Here is a 16,806-nt window from a genome sequence, read left to right on the forward strand (position 1 = left end):
AAATATATATATATATATATAAAAATACTAATAAATATCAAACACAGACCAACACATTACCCAGCAATACTTTATTTGCCATCAACGTAGGCAGAAAACCAGAGATCCTAAACATTTGTTACACAATAATACGCTCACTCTTTCTCTCTAATGGCTCAAATGTTTTGAAAGGAGATTCGACACCACGGAATGAAATGACGAGGCCCATTCAGCCAGACTCAACACATCAACAACAACAACAGTCTCACTTATAAAATTACACACATTTTACCCCTCAAATTCAAGATTTTATTATTGATTTTATAGACAATAATATGTCTTTAATGTGAAGTTACTTGAACACTCGGATGGCACAATGGAACAAACATACTGTATCTCAGCAACTGGCTTGTTTTCCATTCATTTTCCAGGTTTCCTCAGAGGACGATCCTATGACTTCATTGACCCCTTGACCTTTTGTCTGGTGCCAAATCCCCCTAACCAACACTTTGGTCTATAACAAATCAAAGTACGACGTTTGCTGCTGCAGAGGAGGAACCTGAATGTTTTGGAGACCCCCTTTGGCCTTCTTTTTTTCCTATGTGTATACATTAAAGAAATATCTAATATGTAGAAAAACTGCATCGACATTTATGCTCCCCAGAGGATGAACCCTTTCAACGGTTGTATCTCCATGTCTTCATAATATAATAATCATAATTAGCAAGTAACCTATTTGAAATTACTGCCAAATTACCCCAATATTTACCTCAAAATGTATCGAAAATGACTTTATTATAAATTATAAATTATCACCTAATTACCATGAAATTTGCGGACCTGTAAAATGAAGAACAGTACAGTCATGCTCTCAGGGGGATGAACCCTTTTCCTCCAACACCAGCTTCTTAGCACCATTTCTGGTAATGCCTCAGGAATATTCACAGTAAACCATCCGTACGTTGGTCTTTCTGTCTCAATCAATGCGGGATGTAATGAACATTTCAGCCTCAAGGTGACAATAGCTAATCCTAATTGTTACATTAACTCTCCAGATGTGTGTGGGATTCACATCTGTAAGCAAGCTACAGCAGAAAATACTTAATAATGTCATATGAGGCTAAAGCAGCGGGATTTATATGACTATGTTCTATTGGCAATGGAGATTAACTCAGTGACAATACTGTATGTTTATGTGTACACAGCTTTTCTGTTATCACATTCACTTCAACTTAGTTATGGTACTAATTATTGGGCAAACAGAGACAGTGTTGACTGAGTAAAAACTGTGTCAACAGTCCAACAATTCAACACATATGAAGAATAACGTTTCCAATAATAAGTAGTAATTTAACGTGTTATTTTTCTCTTAAAGTTATGATTTTATTCTCGTAATATTGCGACTTTTTTTCTCGTAAAGTTATGACTTTATTCTCGTAATATTGCGACTTTTTTTCACGTAAAGTTATGATTTTATTCTCGTAATATTACGACTTTTTTTCTCGCAAAGTTATGATTTTATTCTCGTAATATTACGACTTTTTTTCTCGCAAAGTTATGATTTTATTTTCGTAATATTACGACTTTTTTTCTCGTAAAGTTATGACTTTTATTCTGGAAATCTCAGATTGTTGTTTTGCGGCTCCAGACAGATTATTATTTATTTATTTTTGCCTAAAACAGCTCTTTTGATCGTAAAGGTTGCTGACCCCTGCCCTAGGGAGAGTCTGAAAAACAAAAATTACAAATCTTTCTGGGGAAACACCCTAAGAAATGAATAATTCTGTTGTAATTATCTGACTTATTTAAAAGCTTTAATGAAATGCTATAAACATAGATTTTAGAAATGTAAAAAAAGTGAACGTGAACACAAAGCGCCGGCTCTAAGCAGCTTTAGTTGGACCCTGTTTCTACTGCAGACACTCGACACGAGGCTCACATTATACATGCAAGTCATTATCAGCGATTACGTCACAATGCTAGGGTTTGAATTACTGGACAATGAAACGAGGAGGACTACTACACTGTAAAAGGTGCTGGAATGAATGCGAGGGGTCAAATAAAAAACAAAAAACATCAACTTAAAACCTGAACATTAACAATAAATAGGTATCATTAAGACAATTGCATTTAAATAAATCAGCCAGTGTAAAGACTACTGTTATTACTACGCAGCTGGATCACACTCACATGTTTTAGTTTTATCCTATAAAAAAATAGGCCGATATATGTCAGTCTGAGTGCAAACCACCTCCTGCTAAAGGTGCAAGACGACAGCCCTTCAAGTCTGAGTCGAGACGCAGCTCTCATCCAGTTAAAGTAAACCTATTTAACATACACATTTGTAACCTTAAATCTATCAATATTAATTTATGATTACTAACACATTTCCCAAAATGTAAAGAGCCCCTAAGACTGTTTCAGATTTCGATGACGAAACCTAAGCTGCCGTTTAATATCTGATACTGTAGGAAGTCCCGTCACACCCAGAATCAGATTCAGTAGATCAATATCAATGTTACATCTGTATGTTAAAGCAAAGAAATAGCTTAGCTTAGCTTAGCACAAAGACTGGAAGCAGGGGGAAACTGCTAACCTGGACCATATAGTGCACACGCTGAGATAGGACTGTCGCATGGTCTGTGTTTTCAGATGCAGCTCATCTAACTGTGAGTTCGATGGCAAACAAGTGCATTTCACTAAATGTCGGACTGTTTATCAAAGGAAATACCAACTACTGGATCTACTACTACTTAATATGTGCTCCCAGGCAATCTGGGGGTTCCTATGAGAAAACGAGCTGCCATAAAAAAGGAAAAGAAAACGATAATTTCCTAAAAAGTCTTGTAAAGAACTAGTAACTATAAATATCAACAGGCATAGGAAGGCAGTGAAACGAGTAAAATGGAATGAAGGCTTGAAGGAAATGTAAAAAAACTGAAATGATAAACCAATGAAATGAAGAATTGGGGCTTTTCTTCTGACCAGCAGCTTCACCTTCCTCTCATCAGCACCACTGCTCCTCTCTGGCCAGTCACCGTCCCTCTCGGCTGCTCCTCCCTCCATAAATCCATCACTCCATCCACGTCTCGTTGCCTTCGGGCCGAGGATGATGGGGCTCTGGCGGCTGGACGGAGGCACCGAACACTGTGTGTCTTCAGTAAAAAACCTTCCTCTCCAGGTCATCTGAGGAGAAACAGTGAAGAGTCGCAATCAACATGTGTTTCTGAAACATAGCGAGTCTAAACGTGGTATAAAGTGCACTTTTTATGCCTTTAAACAATCCCAAGAATGAACATTCACATACAGTATTCCAGCATTCTACATATGTACGTGCATGTGCAAGTACACCTCATGGCAGATGGCTTGTATCTTCCTCACCAAGTCCCCGTCTCACATTCAGACCCGTGCAGATTCTCCACAAGAGGGAACTGTTTAATCAATGTCGCTGAGTTAAATAGTTTCCAAGCTCTGCTCCGGAAACTAAAGTGAAGATGGACAGACGGACGAACGGACGGACGGACGGACGGACGGACGGAAGGATGGACGGACGGAAGGACGGAAGGACGGATGGATGGAAGACGGAAGGACGGAAGGACGGAAGGACGGAAGGACGGAAGGACGGACGGAAGACGGAAGGACGGAAGGACGGAAGGAAGGACGGACGGAAGACGGAAGGACGGAAGACGGAAGGACGGACGGACGGACAGACAGACGGAAGGACGGACGGAAGGACCGACGGAAGGATGGCCGGATGGAAGGATGGCCGGACGGAAGGACGGAAGGAAGGACGGACGGACGGAAGGACGGACGGACGGAAGGACAGAAGAACGGACGGAAGGACGGACAGACGGACGGAAGGATGGACGGAGGACGGAAGGACGGAAGGAAGGAGGACGGAAGGACGGACAGACGGTCGGAAAGACGAAAGGAAGGACGGACGGACGGACAGACGGACACGCAGAGTGCTATATACCCCGGACTACGTTGTCGCAGGGGTATAAAAAGTGAAATATGAGTGCAGTGATACACAATATTACAACTTATTGCGGTTCCAGGTCTTAACATAACATCACACATCACATAACATAACATCCAGGTCTTAACATAACATCACACATCACAGGTCTTAACATAACATCACACATCACAGGTCTTAACATAACATCACACATCACAGGTCTTAACATAACATCACTGGTACACAGGTGGAACTGGTACCAAGCACATTCTGTCTTTTGAAGAATTATCACTGTAATTTACATTTAGATCATCACCGAGAGCTCATAATATGCTGTAAAAGTGTAAAAGCTGCTTTCTTACCTGCTGTGTGCCTCGTGGATCGGTTCCAGCACCAACACCTTACACTCTCTCTTGGCTATTTTGTCCAGTGAAATGAGGGCGTGGTCGGGTGGGGGCAGGTGCAGGCCTCTGCCCAGCGGAGATCCTACAGGAGGGGTGACGGCCCGGCGCTCCATCACACTGCCTGACCTGGAGCCAGCAGAGACACAGACACATGATGATGGATTAAAGATAGCTGGTTAAAGATACTGAAGCTGCAGCACATTGCTGATCCTGCGTACCTGACGTGGTGCGACCTGGACGGTTGCTGGTGGGAGAAGCTCTGAGATCGGCCAACGCTGTGTCTCTCCAGCAGTTCTCTGGATGACGATGATGATGACGGAGACTTCCTCAGCGGTGACCGAGGCTCCACCGGAGGAGTCGGCGTCGAGGCTGTGAACTGGAGCTTCAGTTTCATGTGCTGGCTCAACTACGGTTGTTGCCGTGGAGGAGGACAGGGATGGAGGAGACGGGAGAGGCACTGTGAGTGGTACTGTGTGTAGCAGCGTTTATTTTGTCAGTTACCCTTCTGAGACCCGCGATCCCGACTGTCTGTCTGACCTGCTGCAGCAGGTTCAGTTTTAGAGCTAGAGTACCAACAATGTCATGCTACCAGATCCAATGAGCCCAACTGTATTCATGTGTGATGATGTTAGTCCCCATAGGAGACATTTCATTGTAGTGAGACCATTTTTTTTTACCTCACTGTATAAAATGACCTGTGGTGACCTCTAGGATAATCACAGCCTCATGAAACTTTACAGCCACAAACTACAGACCTAGAGCATTCAGAGGATGGATGGCTTTCCTAGCTACATTGATCAATAAGGGGGTTTCTGAGCAGTTTACACAACAGAAGTGCTCGCCATCCAATCCCTGAAAAATGCAATTCTTGCAGAAATCTTAAAAAATGTCAGAAGTTTTTGATCCCAAATCACAGCATGTCTTTTTCTATGGTGTTCCTCAAGGTCTTGGTGTCTTAATGTGGTATTTTGGAGGGATTATTGATCATTTTAATACATTTTTGTGTGGTAAAAATTGATAAATTTAGCATCAAATCTGTGTAACAAATGGTATCAGCACAAAAATTGCGGCAACAACTTATGAGACATAATAGAGCATGAGGATGACCATCATATACTTCTATTATAATGTTCTAAACACTTATACACTTCATTTTAAATAATTAATTAATTAATTCATGTTTATTACTGATTCATGACCAGAACAGCTTGACACACAGTGCTGAGCAGCATCTCAAATTAATCTCCAGGTTCTCAGCTTTCAGATGATGTACACCACTTCTATGTGACATCTACTGTTGACCTGCTATCTCCCCCTAAAGACCTCCTGTAGCCCCGTAAAAAAAAGACAAAAACGTGTCTATCGTGGGTCTCAGAGGGTTAATGCATCTGCAGAACCATGCGGTACCTCGAAGAGTCCGGTCCTGAGGATCTGGAAGGCCACGGTGAAGGAGAGGGTGGAGCCCTTCCTACACTGGCCCAGGTTGTTGAGGGGAGACTGGCACACCACTGCTGGGTGGGCCTTGTGGTCCTGCTGGCCTCCTTTACCAGCTGATGGATGGATGGAGGATGGAGGTAGGGACCAGGGGGTGGAGGAGAGGAGGGAGAAAGAATATGAAAGTAGATTAGGATAGAAAACTGGATGAGTTTGCCATTTTTCTCACGCTGTTTCAACACGTGCTGAGTCTTTGGCAGCTTCTTCTGTTGGTGCCACATCATAGAAAGAACCCGGTCCGCCTGGTTTCTCTTTCCCGGGTACTGATAAGGATGTAATGCCCACCCACACAGACCTGTTTGAACACTGTGCTGTTGGATTTCATCACAGCTGGCTTTTATCCCGACACACCCAGCCGACACGTCTCAAAGGCTGCTACAAAATGCTTCCACGCTGACTGCACCGAAGATTGCACATCTGGACGCTGACCCAGTCGTGATCACAGCTGGATCAGGGTGCCTGGCTTTATCTCACACCCGACACTCCCCAGTTATCGTGGATTTCAGAGAACTGGATACAGCGTTGGAGACGGGGCCCGGTTCATTCCTATGAGAGTCGCTCAGTGGTGCATGATGCCAAAATGGCTGGAACGGCATCCATTGGGTCCATAGAGCAGACGCTGTGGCGTCCGCTCGGTCACATGGCTCGGTCATGGGGTCAAGCTTAGCTATTAAATGTTATTAAACGGCTTGCCATAGTGACCGGCACTGTGAACAGATAAGTTGTTATAATGTTGACTGTAGAAATGAGTCACAACTTGTCCTCTAGATTACATCTAATCTGATCTGCCTGTCAGAGTTATGAATAGTTTCATGTCGTAATGTAACTGTATGAAGCAAGCAGCACTACGACTTGTTAAGGGGACCATGAAATAGACTTTGCCTGTCTGTCAGAGCAGCAAAAACCAGCATAAGGGTGAGAAGACAGATGCAAACAGATGTGTTTCACTAAAGCAGGGGTCTGCAACCAGCGGCTCAGGTTGTTGACCCCTGAACTAAACCGAGGCGGCCCAAAGCCAGGTATTACAGGTGTGTAAAAGGCAGACGGTGAGGTGGTAAAGTCTGCTACCCACCGTCAGAATTCCAGATCAGACGGACGGCCAGGAAGTCCTGCAAGTCGTTGAGGAGGGTGTATTTCACCCAGAAGTGCTCCAGAGGCCTGACGGCGCGAGGACAGGAAGCTGTCATCACCAGCCGAGGACGATGCAAGCGGATACTGGGCAACGAGTAACAGCTGGAGATGTATCTGGAAGGGAAAGCAAAAAATTTGTATTTTAATTTCCATTTTGACTTGTCGTAACGGGAAAAGCACAGGTGGAACAAAGTGTCCCAGGACCCTGGAACTAGCTCACACCTGTGCTTTTCCTGCTTAGACATGTACTACAAATGAGTATTCTTGAACTTTCCTAATGTTGAACAGAAGAGGAGCAGTTACCTTGTTAAAGGCAGTGTTGGAGTGTACCACTGTAACACAGCCACCAGCGGGACTTCAAAACCCTACAGAAATATACACAATAAACATATCAGGACATATGATGAACTAGAACTATTAGCGGCTCTCGTAGACGGCAGCTAGACGATCGGACACACACGTATTGATGGAAGCCGCGTCCATCACGTCCTCTCACCTCACTGGAGTCCTCCTCGGCTTTGTCTTGTAGCTGCAGCTGGAACAGGAAGTTCTGCTCCTCCAGGGCGCTGAGCACGCTGGGCAAACGCGACGACCCGCTGTCTATCCGATAGAATGAAGCCACGGTGACCTCAGCTGATTGGTGGCTTGAGGGGGGGAAGTGGAAACAAAGAAGTGTTTATTAGGAGACTTTAAAGAACACAAAACACAGTTCCTGATTTTACCACATGAACTTTAATCTGTTTAACATGTTAAACAACTCTCAGAAATGTGTGTGTGTCTTCATTCTGGGTATTGTGGTTTGCTGATCTAGCATAAGAGGAGTCTGATACAGATACTGCTGCTCTCCTTGACGCCAATAAATGTCACTTTTTGGTCCCTTTCAGCCCTCCAAACGGACTCAGAGCGATTTTTGGCACATATGCTTTGCTTTGCCCTTTGCTATTGTATTTTAGCCCTCTAGGCTTGCTGTTAGGGATGGCCTGTTGGATCAGCCACCGATCGTTATCGACCAATATTCAGTAAAAATATGCAATCGGGAGATCGGCATTAATGGTTTCTAGTCAGCAATCTGTGATAATGCTGCGGTGTGAACGACAAATCCGTGTTGATATCAACAGGAGGAGAGTTAATAACGTTAGCTCTTAGCAGCCGGTGGGCAGAACAGTCCTGCTTGGTTAAATGACGGAGCTACTAACGTTAACGGAGGTGCCATCGAGTTATTATTATGAGACGTTCAAGCTCTGCTCAGTAAAAATGACTATTGGGTGATGGTAAATTACACAATATCAGAAATGTTATTCCTTCATTTAGCGAATAGATTTGAAAAGTGTCAGATACAATTTCTGAGTGGCAAACAAAAAAATATATTTGCCTGCCACAGTGGCAGACAGTGAAAAAAGTTTGTTTCAAATCTTTTCCCCTTCCTTTGGACAGATGTTTTTATCTGATATTTGAGTGCACATGTACTTACCAGACAGTGTCGACTATGAGAACTGAACCATCTGGCATGATGGGGAGGTAGGACGAGTTATAGTTAGGAACGATCTTCACATCTCTGACACACACCTCATCCTGAGAGCTGCAGTTCAACACTGAGGAGAGAGAGAGAGAGAGAGAGAGAGAGAGAGAGAGAGAGAGAGAGGGGAGGAATAACTCAGGCAGAGTCTCTTTAAAGATCTCTCTATGTGTGAGTGTGAGCTGCTGATCGAACCTTTGAGGACGGTCACGTGTTTCCCAGAGATAGTCATGTGCTGACACTGGACACTGGGAGGTGGAAGAACATTCAGGATGGTGCTGACTGGGAATAGAAACAAGACACAGACACACAAGAGTTAAAACCCGACACTTTACATCACTACTGGTGTTCAGCAATCACTGTCAGAATGGTACGACGGGTACGAATTCTGAGTTTTTTCTTCCCCTGGCTCTGTATTTATGTAGATATTTAGTCATAGATTGGACAACTCTAAAGACATTAAATCTAAGACTGATTTTGTAAGCCATTCCCCAGAGAGATATCCTCTTAAAACCTGGTAAATTCCAGTTCAATTCCAGGTTTTAGACTACAAACTGTCCCTCAGAGCTCATGTCTGGTGTTGAGAGAAACACAGTGTGTGTACCCTGGGCCTTGAAGGTGTTCAGGTCCTGCCTGAAGGTGAGTATTGGACTCCTGAGCTGCAGGAGAGTCAGGTAGCCATGTTCCCTCACCTCCACCTTCTCATCATCCTGACACCACACGGTCACTACGATCTGACAACACAGAGACGCAGACAAACACAGAGGGAAGTTTGAGTTAATCATTTTCATTTTGCCCCCCTAATATGTTAGTTGTCTGACGTCTAACATTGTCAACAGTCTAACACAACCAGAGACATCAAAGAAACATTCATGAAACAAAACGTTGACAAATGTAACCCTATTTGTATGTACTGTATGCAGATGTGTCTGACCTTGGCTTTAAGAGTGTTGACTGGCAGCTTGTCCAGAGAGACGTTGAGACAGAAGACAGCCTGGTCATCCAACACTAGAGCAGACTGCAGGAGGACAAGCAGAGGACGGCATGTTACAGATTAAACAGTTTGTTTTGGTGACAATATGTGGAATCAATTAGCATACAGATCATTAACAAGTCAAGTCTAAGAGGGCTGACACTTACAATTACTGCCATTATTGGTTAATTAACTACTTAGTTCATTTTTAGCATTTATGTTATGACGATTAATCAACTCACAAAATTATTGTCAAATAATTGTCTCTGGCTTAATCGACTGCTTGTTTCAAGTTTGCACCGTCAGTACTCACAGGAAGAAAAAATTACACAACACACGTCTGGTTCACAAAGTAATGTATGTTTGTGGTTCAAACATGGTTTCTCTCTATTTATCCTCCCAACACACACATATTAATCTTTTGTGTCCACACAGAGACGTCATGTGCTTCCGAACGCTGAAAGGTGGCGACGACTGACAGTTTCCTCAATGACCTGATTGGGTGAACAATAGCAAACAATGTCCATATATATAAATATATATATATATATATATATATATATATATATATATATATATATATATATATAAAATGGGTAGGGGAAAAAAATCGCCTTTTTTTAAAAACCTTTTCAAAATAAGGTGTTCACAAAGGGAACTGTATATACAAAATACATATAAGGGAATAAGATTGATTGGATTATATTCACCTGAAGTATAAAACCTTACATGTCCCTTATAAATTAAAAAGAAAATACCACTAATTTGTGAGGGTAATGTCTTTATTCTTTGATTTTTGGTTTGCTGGAAACATTTTAATAAACAATTCCTGACAATGATCCTGATATATTTGACTTCAGGACATCTCTGACTACATACATGCTTACATGCTTCTATTCTAACTTATATATATATATAACTTCTATATATATATAAGTTAGAATAGGAGCATCATTTTATATGTATTTTATCTTAATATCACAGCTGGAAGAACTCTTATGGGTCCACCTCTGACCAAGCAATTGGTGCCAACTTTTGGTACTTGAAAGTTTTAAAAACACAATTAGGTTGGGACCCAATAAGTGTTGAGGTTCTAGGTATATCCAGCCGTCTACAGACCGGTACAGACACTGTTGCCAGCAGCCTGTCAGTGTGCTGCAGCCTGTCAGCATCTGCCATCTTCAGTATCTGGAGATCTCCTCCCTGACAGGTGAAAGACCCCCTGAGGATATAACTGCACTGTCAAGTCTGGACACATCTGGAGCTCAAAGATTACTGTAACAGGCAGAATAAAAGGCTGTTCTGTCTCAGAGGTGATCAAATCAAAGAGAAGAATAAATGTCAGCCTAGACAGGAAGTGTATGTAAATGACTGTGGTTTGGTTTCTCCTCAACTCAGGAAATATGTGAAGGTTACTTCCTCTTACTCTGAAGGTAGGTCAGTATAATGAGTGGTGATGATAGTGAGTTTAAAGGTTGAAGAAGTTATCCAAACTGTCCTCCAACACATTTACAAGTTTTACCTTTAATGCAGGTTTTATTAGATAGTAAATACAGCGGAGAGCTCGACTCAGTCCGCAGAGCACTGAAGCTCCCCAGAGCACTTTCACTTGTTTATTCAATGTGATTAATATTGAACGTGTCCAAGTTGCCACCGAATTCGACACAGCACGCCCTCGGGGTTGTTGTCTGACTACTGTCCGTGTTGACGTTCACCCCGTGCGTGAAATACAGTAAATCAAAGCCTCGTGGGGACACGCTCATGTGATTGGCTGAGAAGGAGTGAGACATCGGATTGGCTACAGATAATTCCCTGTTGAACAAAGAAATGCATTTGCGGATCGGTGCACGTCAAGGGGAGTCTCATAAAACCACACACAGAACATGCAGTGAAGTTCACACCAGACAAGTAGTTTGTAAATGCAGGTTCAACAGTTTGTATATAAATGCGACAACATCCAAATGCAAATAATAGGGATGCACCGATCACACTTTTTTCAGACCGAGTACAAGTACTTTCATTTGGGTACTCGCTGATACCGAGTACCGATACGAGTACTTCTCTGTGCCAAAAGACCCTCGTTAACAGCCAGCGGGAGGGACAAAGCCGCACCGTGGACAAAGAGCTTGCTGCGCCCTCCTTCCCCGCCGGGGACGGCCCGCTGCGACTGTCGACCGGGGCGGACTGTCCTCAGTGCGCCCCAATTGCATCCTGCAGCCAGATCAGGGCTCGGCCCAAGTAAACGTGCGCGCGAGTCAAAGGGTGCGAGCAAAACCCCGTGGTGCAATGAAAGTGAGGGCCGGCGCGCGCCAGCTGAGGTGGGATCCGGCTGCACCACTGGCCCATCTCGCCCGCACCGTCGGGGAGGTGGAGCGTGAGCGCGTGTGATAGGACCGTCGTCCACCAATCGGAAGGTCGGTGGCTCAATCCCCGGCTGCTCCGGGTGAGCACAGTATCGGACCCGATACCTGATACTGGTATCGGTATCGGTGTATCCCTAATTGAGACTGATCTGACCCCGTAAGAACGTGTTGCTTTACAGTTTCACTTTCACTTTTACAAAGTAGTAGGCGTAGGAGGCCCCTAATGACCCACATCTATGGTGCTTATAGGGACTGATAACGCCTATTTAATGGCCTGATAACAATCGAATCGGGTGCTCGATTCAGATCAGGAAAAACTCCCAAAAAAAAAAACTTTAACAGGGAAATAGTGGCAGTTGTGTGTGACCAACATAATAAAAGTAATAAAATAAAAATATTTCTTCTACTGGTACTTTCTCCGTCTCACCTTCACCGGTTCCCTCCCAGACTGTCCTTGCCTAAACCTGTTTTTTTTTGGTTACCTAAACCTAAAGAAGTTGTAGTTTTGTTTTGTAGTTTTATTGCCTAAACCTAAAGAAGTTGTAGTTTTGTTACCTGAACCTAAAGAAGTTGTATTTTTGTTGCCTAAACCTAAAGAAGTTGTAGTTTTGTTACCTAAACCTAAAGAAGTTGTATTTTTGTTACCTAAACCTAAAGAAGTTGTAGTTTTGTTACCTAAACCTAAAGAAGTTGTAATTTTGTTGTGTAGTTTTATTGCCTAAACCTAAAGAAGTTGTAGTTTTGTTGTGTAGTTTTGTTACCTAAACCTAAAGAAGTTGTAGTTTTGTTGTGTAGTTTTGTTACCTAAACCTAAAGAAGTTGTAGTTTTGTTGTATTTTTGTTACCTAAACCTAAAGAAGTTGTAGTTTCGTTGTGTAGTTTTGTTACCTAAACCTAAAGAAGTTGTAGTTTTGTTGTGTAGTTTTATTGCCTAAACCTAAAGAAGTTGTAGTTTTGTTACCTGAACCTAAAGAAGTTTTAGTTTTGTTACCTGAACCTAAAGAAGTTGTATTTTTGTTGCCTAAACCTAAAGAAGTTGTAGTTTTATTGCCTAAACCTAAAGAAGTTGTAGTTGTATTGCCTAAACCTAAAGAAGTTGTAGTTTTATTGCCTAAACCTAAAGAAGTTGTAGATTTATTGCCTAAACCTAAAGAAGTTGTAGTTTTATTACCTGAACCTAAAGAAGTTGTATTTTTGTTGCCTAAACCTAAAGAAGTTGTAGTTTTGTTGTGTAGTTTTATTGCCTAAACCTAAAGAAGTTGTAGTTTTGTTACCTGAACCTAAAGAAGTTGTAGTTTTGTTACCTAAACCTAAAGAAGTTGTAGTTTTGTTGTGTAGTTTTATTGCCTAAACCTAAAGAAGTTGTAGTTTTGTTACCTGAACCTAAAGAAGTTGTATTTTTGTTGCTTAAACCTAAAGAAGTTGTAGTTTTATTGCCTAAACCTAAAGAAGTTGTAGTTTTGTTGTGTATTTTTGTTACCTAAACCTAAAGAAGTTGTAGTTTCGTTGTGTAGTTTTGTTACCTAAACCTAAAGAAGTTGTAGTTTTGTTGTGTAGTTTTATTGCCTAAACCTAAAGAAGTTGTAGTTTTGTTACCTGAACCTAAAGAAGTTGTATTTTTGTTGCCTAAACCTAAAGAAGTTGTAGTTTTATTGCCTAAACCTAAAGAAGTTGTAGTTGTATTGCCTAAACCTAAAGAAGTTGTAGTTTTATTGCCTAAACCTAAAGAAGTTGTAGTTTTATTGCCTAAACCTAAAGAAGTTGTAGATTTATTGCCTAAACCTAAAGAAGTTGTAGTTTTATTACCTGAACCTAAAGAAGTTGTATTTTTGTTGCCTAAACCTAAAGAAGTTGTAGTTTTGTTGTGTAGTTTTATTGCCTAAACCTAAAGAAGTTGTAGTTTTGTTACCTGAACCTAAAGAAGTTGTAGTTTTGTTACCTAAACCTAAAGAAGTTGTAGTTTTGTTGTGTAGTTTTATTGCCTAAACCTAAAGAAGTTGTAGTTTTGTTACCTGAACCTAAAGAAGTTGTATTTTTGTTACCTGAACCTAAAGAAGTTGTATTTTTGTTGCTTAAACCTAAAGAAGTTGTAGTTTTATTGCCTAAACCTAAAGAAGTTGTAGTTTTATTGCCTAAACCTAAAGAAGTTGTATTTTTGTTACCTAAACCTAAAGAAGTTGTAGTTTTGTTGCCTAAACCTAAAGAAGTTGTAGTTTTATTGCCTAAATCTAAAGAAGTTGTAGTTTTGTTACCTAAACCTAAAGAAGTTGTAGTTTTGTTACCTGAACCTAAATAAGTTGTATTTTTGTTGCCTAAACCTACAGAAAACGTTTATAGCGCCTGATAACGCCTATTTAATGGCCTGATAACAATCTAATCGGGTGGGAAAAACTCCCAAAAAGAAAACTTTAACAGCTGTTGTGTGTGACCAACATAATAAAATTAATAAAAAATCTACTACTGGTACTTTATCCGTCTCACCTTCACCGGTTCCCTCCCAGACTGTCCTCCGCCACTGGCCGAGGTGTGGTGGGTGAGATGCGGGCTGCACTCTGTGAAGCTCCGGCTGCTGTCCGGTTCTCTCTCCCTGCTGTCCGCTCCTCTCTCCCCGGTCTCCTCTCTCTCCTCCTCGCTGCAGGTGCTCTGGATGTCCGGCTGGTACTCAACACCTGCTGGTTTCTGCTGCCGGCTCTCAGCGACGCTCACACTCCCCAGAGCGGACAGAGAGCCCACCAGCTCCCTCCACGGTGCTTCACCTCCTCTAGTCCTCCGCAGCACCAGCAGCACCTGGACCAGCTCCCCGAGGAACACGCTCTGTCTCCGGGGCAGAGAGGAGTAGTCCTCCGGGGTGTCCAGACCGGAGACCGGAGCGGCGGGAAAATACATGAAATACTCACATTGTGACTCCATTATTAGAAAGTTAACTAATATATACTGTTAACCATCTATTACTGTATCTAACTGAACCGGTTAAACACTTTAAATACCGTTAATAACGACTTTAAAGTAACTTTAACACCGTTTATCTCCATCTCAACCGCTCAGCTTCCGGCTGCCAGCAAAACAAACAACAGGACGGATAATCAACGACTGAGCGCTCTCCAGACCGATCTAATCAATCACAGAGCCGAGATAGAGATGGAGATAGAGATAGAGCAGGGGTAGTGATAATGTATAAAATAATAATAAATAAATAAATAAATACATAAATACATAAATACATAAATAAATAAATAAATAAATAAATAAATAAATAAATAAATAAATAATAATAATAAATATATAAATAAATAAATACATACATACACGCATACATACATAAATAAATAAATAAATAAATAAATAAATACATAGATAAATAAATAAATAAATAGATAAATAAACAAATAAATAAATAAATAAAAACAAAAAAGCAACTATAGTGAAAAGAGAAGTTTAAGTGGTATTGTGATATCATATTAGGCTTTACCAGTGGTGGAATTGCAACTGTTTCCTTGAATAAAAGTAGTGATAATGTATAAAATAATAATAAATAAATAGAAAAATAAATAAATAATAAATAATAATGATAATAACAGTAATAATAATAATAATAATAATAATAAATGAATATAAATAAATACATACATACATAAATAACTAAATAAATGAATACATAATTAATAATAATAATAATCATAATTATAATAATAGTAATAATAATAATAATAACAATAATAATAATAAATATAAATATATAAATAAATACATACACAAATAAATAAATGTAAAAACTCAAGGTAAAGTCCTGCATTCAAAATTCTACTTAATAAAAAAGTAAATAAGTATAATCAGCAAAATGTGCTTACAGTATCAAATGTAAAAGTGGTCATGATGAGCAATGGTCTGTTTTATATATTATATATTATATCTTTAGATCATTATTACTGATACATGCAGAATTTAATATTGTAGCTGATCTGGGTGGAGCTAATTTATTAGCATTCATTTTTTATTTTTGTTTTATTTATTTATGAATGTGTTTTTATTTATGTATTTATGCATTTATTTATTCATGATTTTCCCTTTGCATTTAACCCCTTATTTATTTCCCCAAACTTATTTATTTCTGTATTCTTTTCTTTATACATTTCTTCAAACATTTCTTTTTACATTTCTGCCTCATTATGTAATTGAGGGGGTGTACACAGACAGCAGCAAACTGAAAACTGAATGTTAGTAATCAACATGTGAAAATCAAGGAGGCGTGTTAGTGAAGTTAAAGAAACGTTGCTTTTATTCAGTACAAGAAGAACAAAAAAACAACTCAATGGATGCACACAAAGAGCGTGATCTAGAACAAGTTTCACCAACAAAAACAAAACAAAAAAGAGATTTTCAAGTAAGATCCAAGCCAAAGTATACTGCTGCTTTCTGAATGACCTCCTGCTCTTTCAGTTCAGTGAAATCTGTAACAGCTTGAGGAGATCAATAAAGTATTTCCTTTCCGTTAATAACCCAACCCAGTGTTGTGGGAATAGCACGAGATGGAAGCTGTTCAAATCAAGTGATGGAAGATGTATCACACTGTGTGTGCCGGAGCTCCTGCTCAGTTTTGACCTCTGCAAACTGACATATTTAACGAGGCTTGTACCTTTTTTTTCTGCGATCACAGTACCATGTCAGTATAAACATTTAAAATCAGATTTTCTCCAGGAAGAATAAAAACAAAAGCTTAACTGTATGTGGGAAGACAGGCGTGAAAAATCAACTTTCCGTGACCTACCATCGGAGAGTTTGTTTGTGTAACTGGGAGTGTAAGTAGGGATGTGTGTACAGAGAGTGTATGGAAACACGTTGTACTCAAACAATGAAAAAAACCAATTGGTGATCTCATAGTTATAAAATCTTTTAAAGGGGACATATCGTGACTTTTTCAGAGCTTGTGCACATACTGTACATAAGAGTATCTGGAGCGCCTTCCAACCCACAAACTGTGAAATAAG

General features: G+C 40.6%; 1 protein-coding gene and 1 long non-coding RNA gene across 2 annotated transcripts; one reads left to right on the forward strand and one right to left on the reverse strand.

Annotated features, from left to right (window-relative positions):
• The first annotated feature begins 1,215 nt into the window (after window positions 1–1,215).
• Window positions 1,216–10,612, forward strand: LOC119481729. Its single transcript, XR_005205256.1, has 4 exons — window positions 1,216–1,324; window positions 4,224–4,233; window positions 7,269–7,275; window positions 10,602–10,612. It is a non-coding gene; the product is annotated as an uncharacterized LOC119481729 (long non-coding RNA).
• Window positions 1,620–14,902, reverse strand: trappc14 (trafficking protein particle complex 14). Its single transcript, XM_037758876.1, has 12 exons — window positions 14,303–14,902; window positions 9,420–9,503; window positions 9,090–9,219; window positions 8,681–8,767; window positions 8,441–8,561; window positions 7,466–7,613; window positions 7,273–7,334; window positions 6,911–7,083; window positions 5,752–5,894; window positions 4,563–4,750; window positions 4,303–4,470; window positions 1,620–3,165 (listed from the first exon to the last, which is right to left on the reverse strand). The coding sequence occupies exons 1-12, from the start codon at window positions 14,729–14,731 to the stop codon at window positions 3,162–3,164; spliced, it is 1,737 nt and encodes a 578-aa protein (XP_037614804.1). The 5' UTR covers window positions 14,732–14,902; the 3' UTR covers window positions 1,620–3,161.
• Window positions 14,903–16,806: the final 1,904 nt, after the last annotated feature.

Source organism: Sebastes umbrosus, chromosome 22 (assembly GCF_015220745.1).
Source record: "Sebastes umbrosus isolate fSebUmb1 chromosome 22, fSebUmb1.pri, whole genome shotgun sequence".
Taxonomy (NCBI): Eukaryota; Metazoa; Chordata; class Actinopteri; order Perciformes; family Sebastidae; genus Sebastes; species Sebastes umbrosus.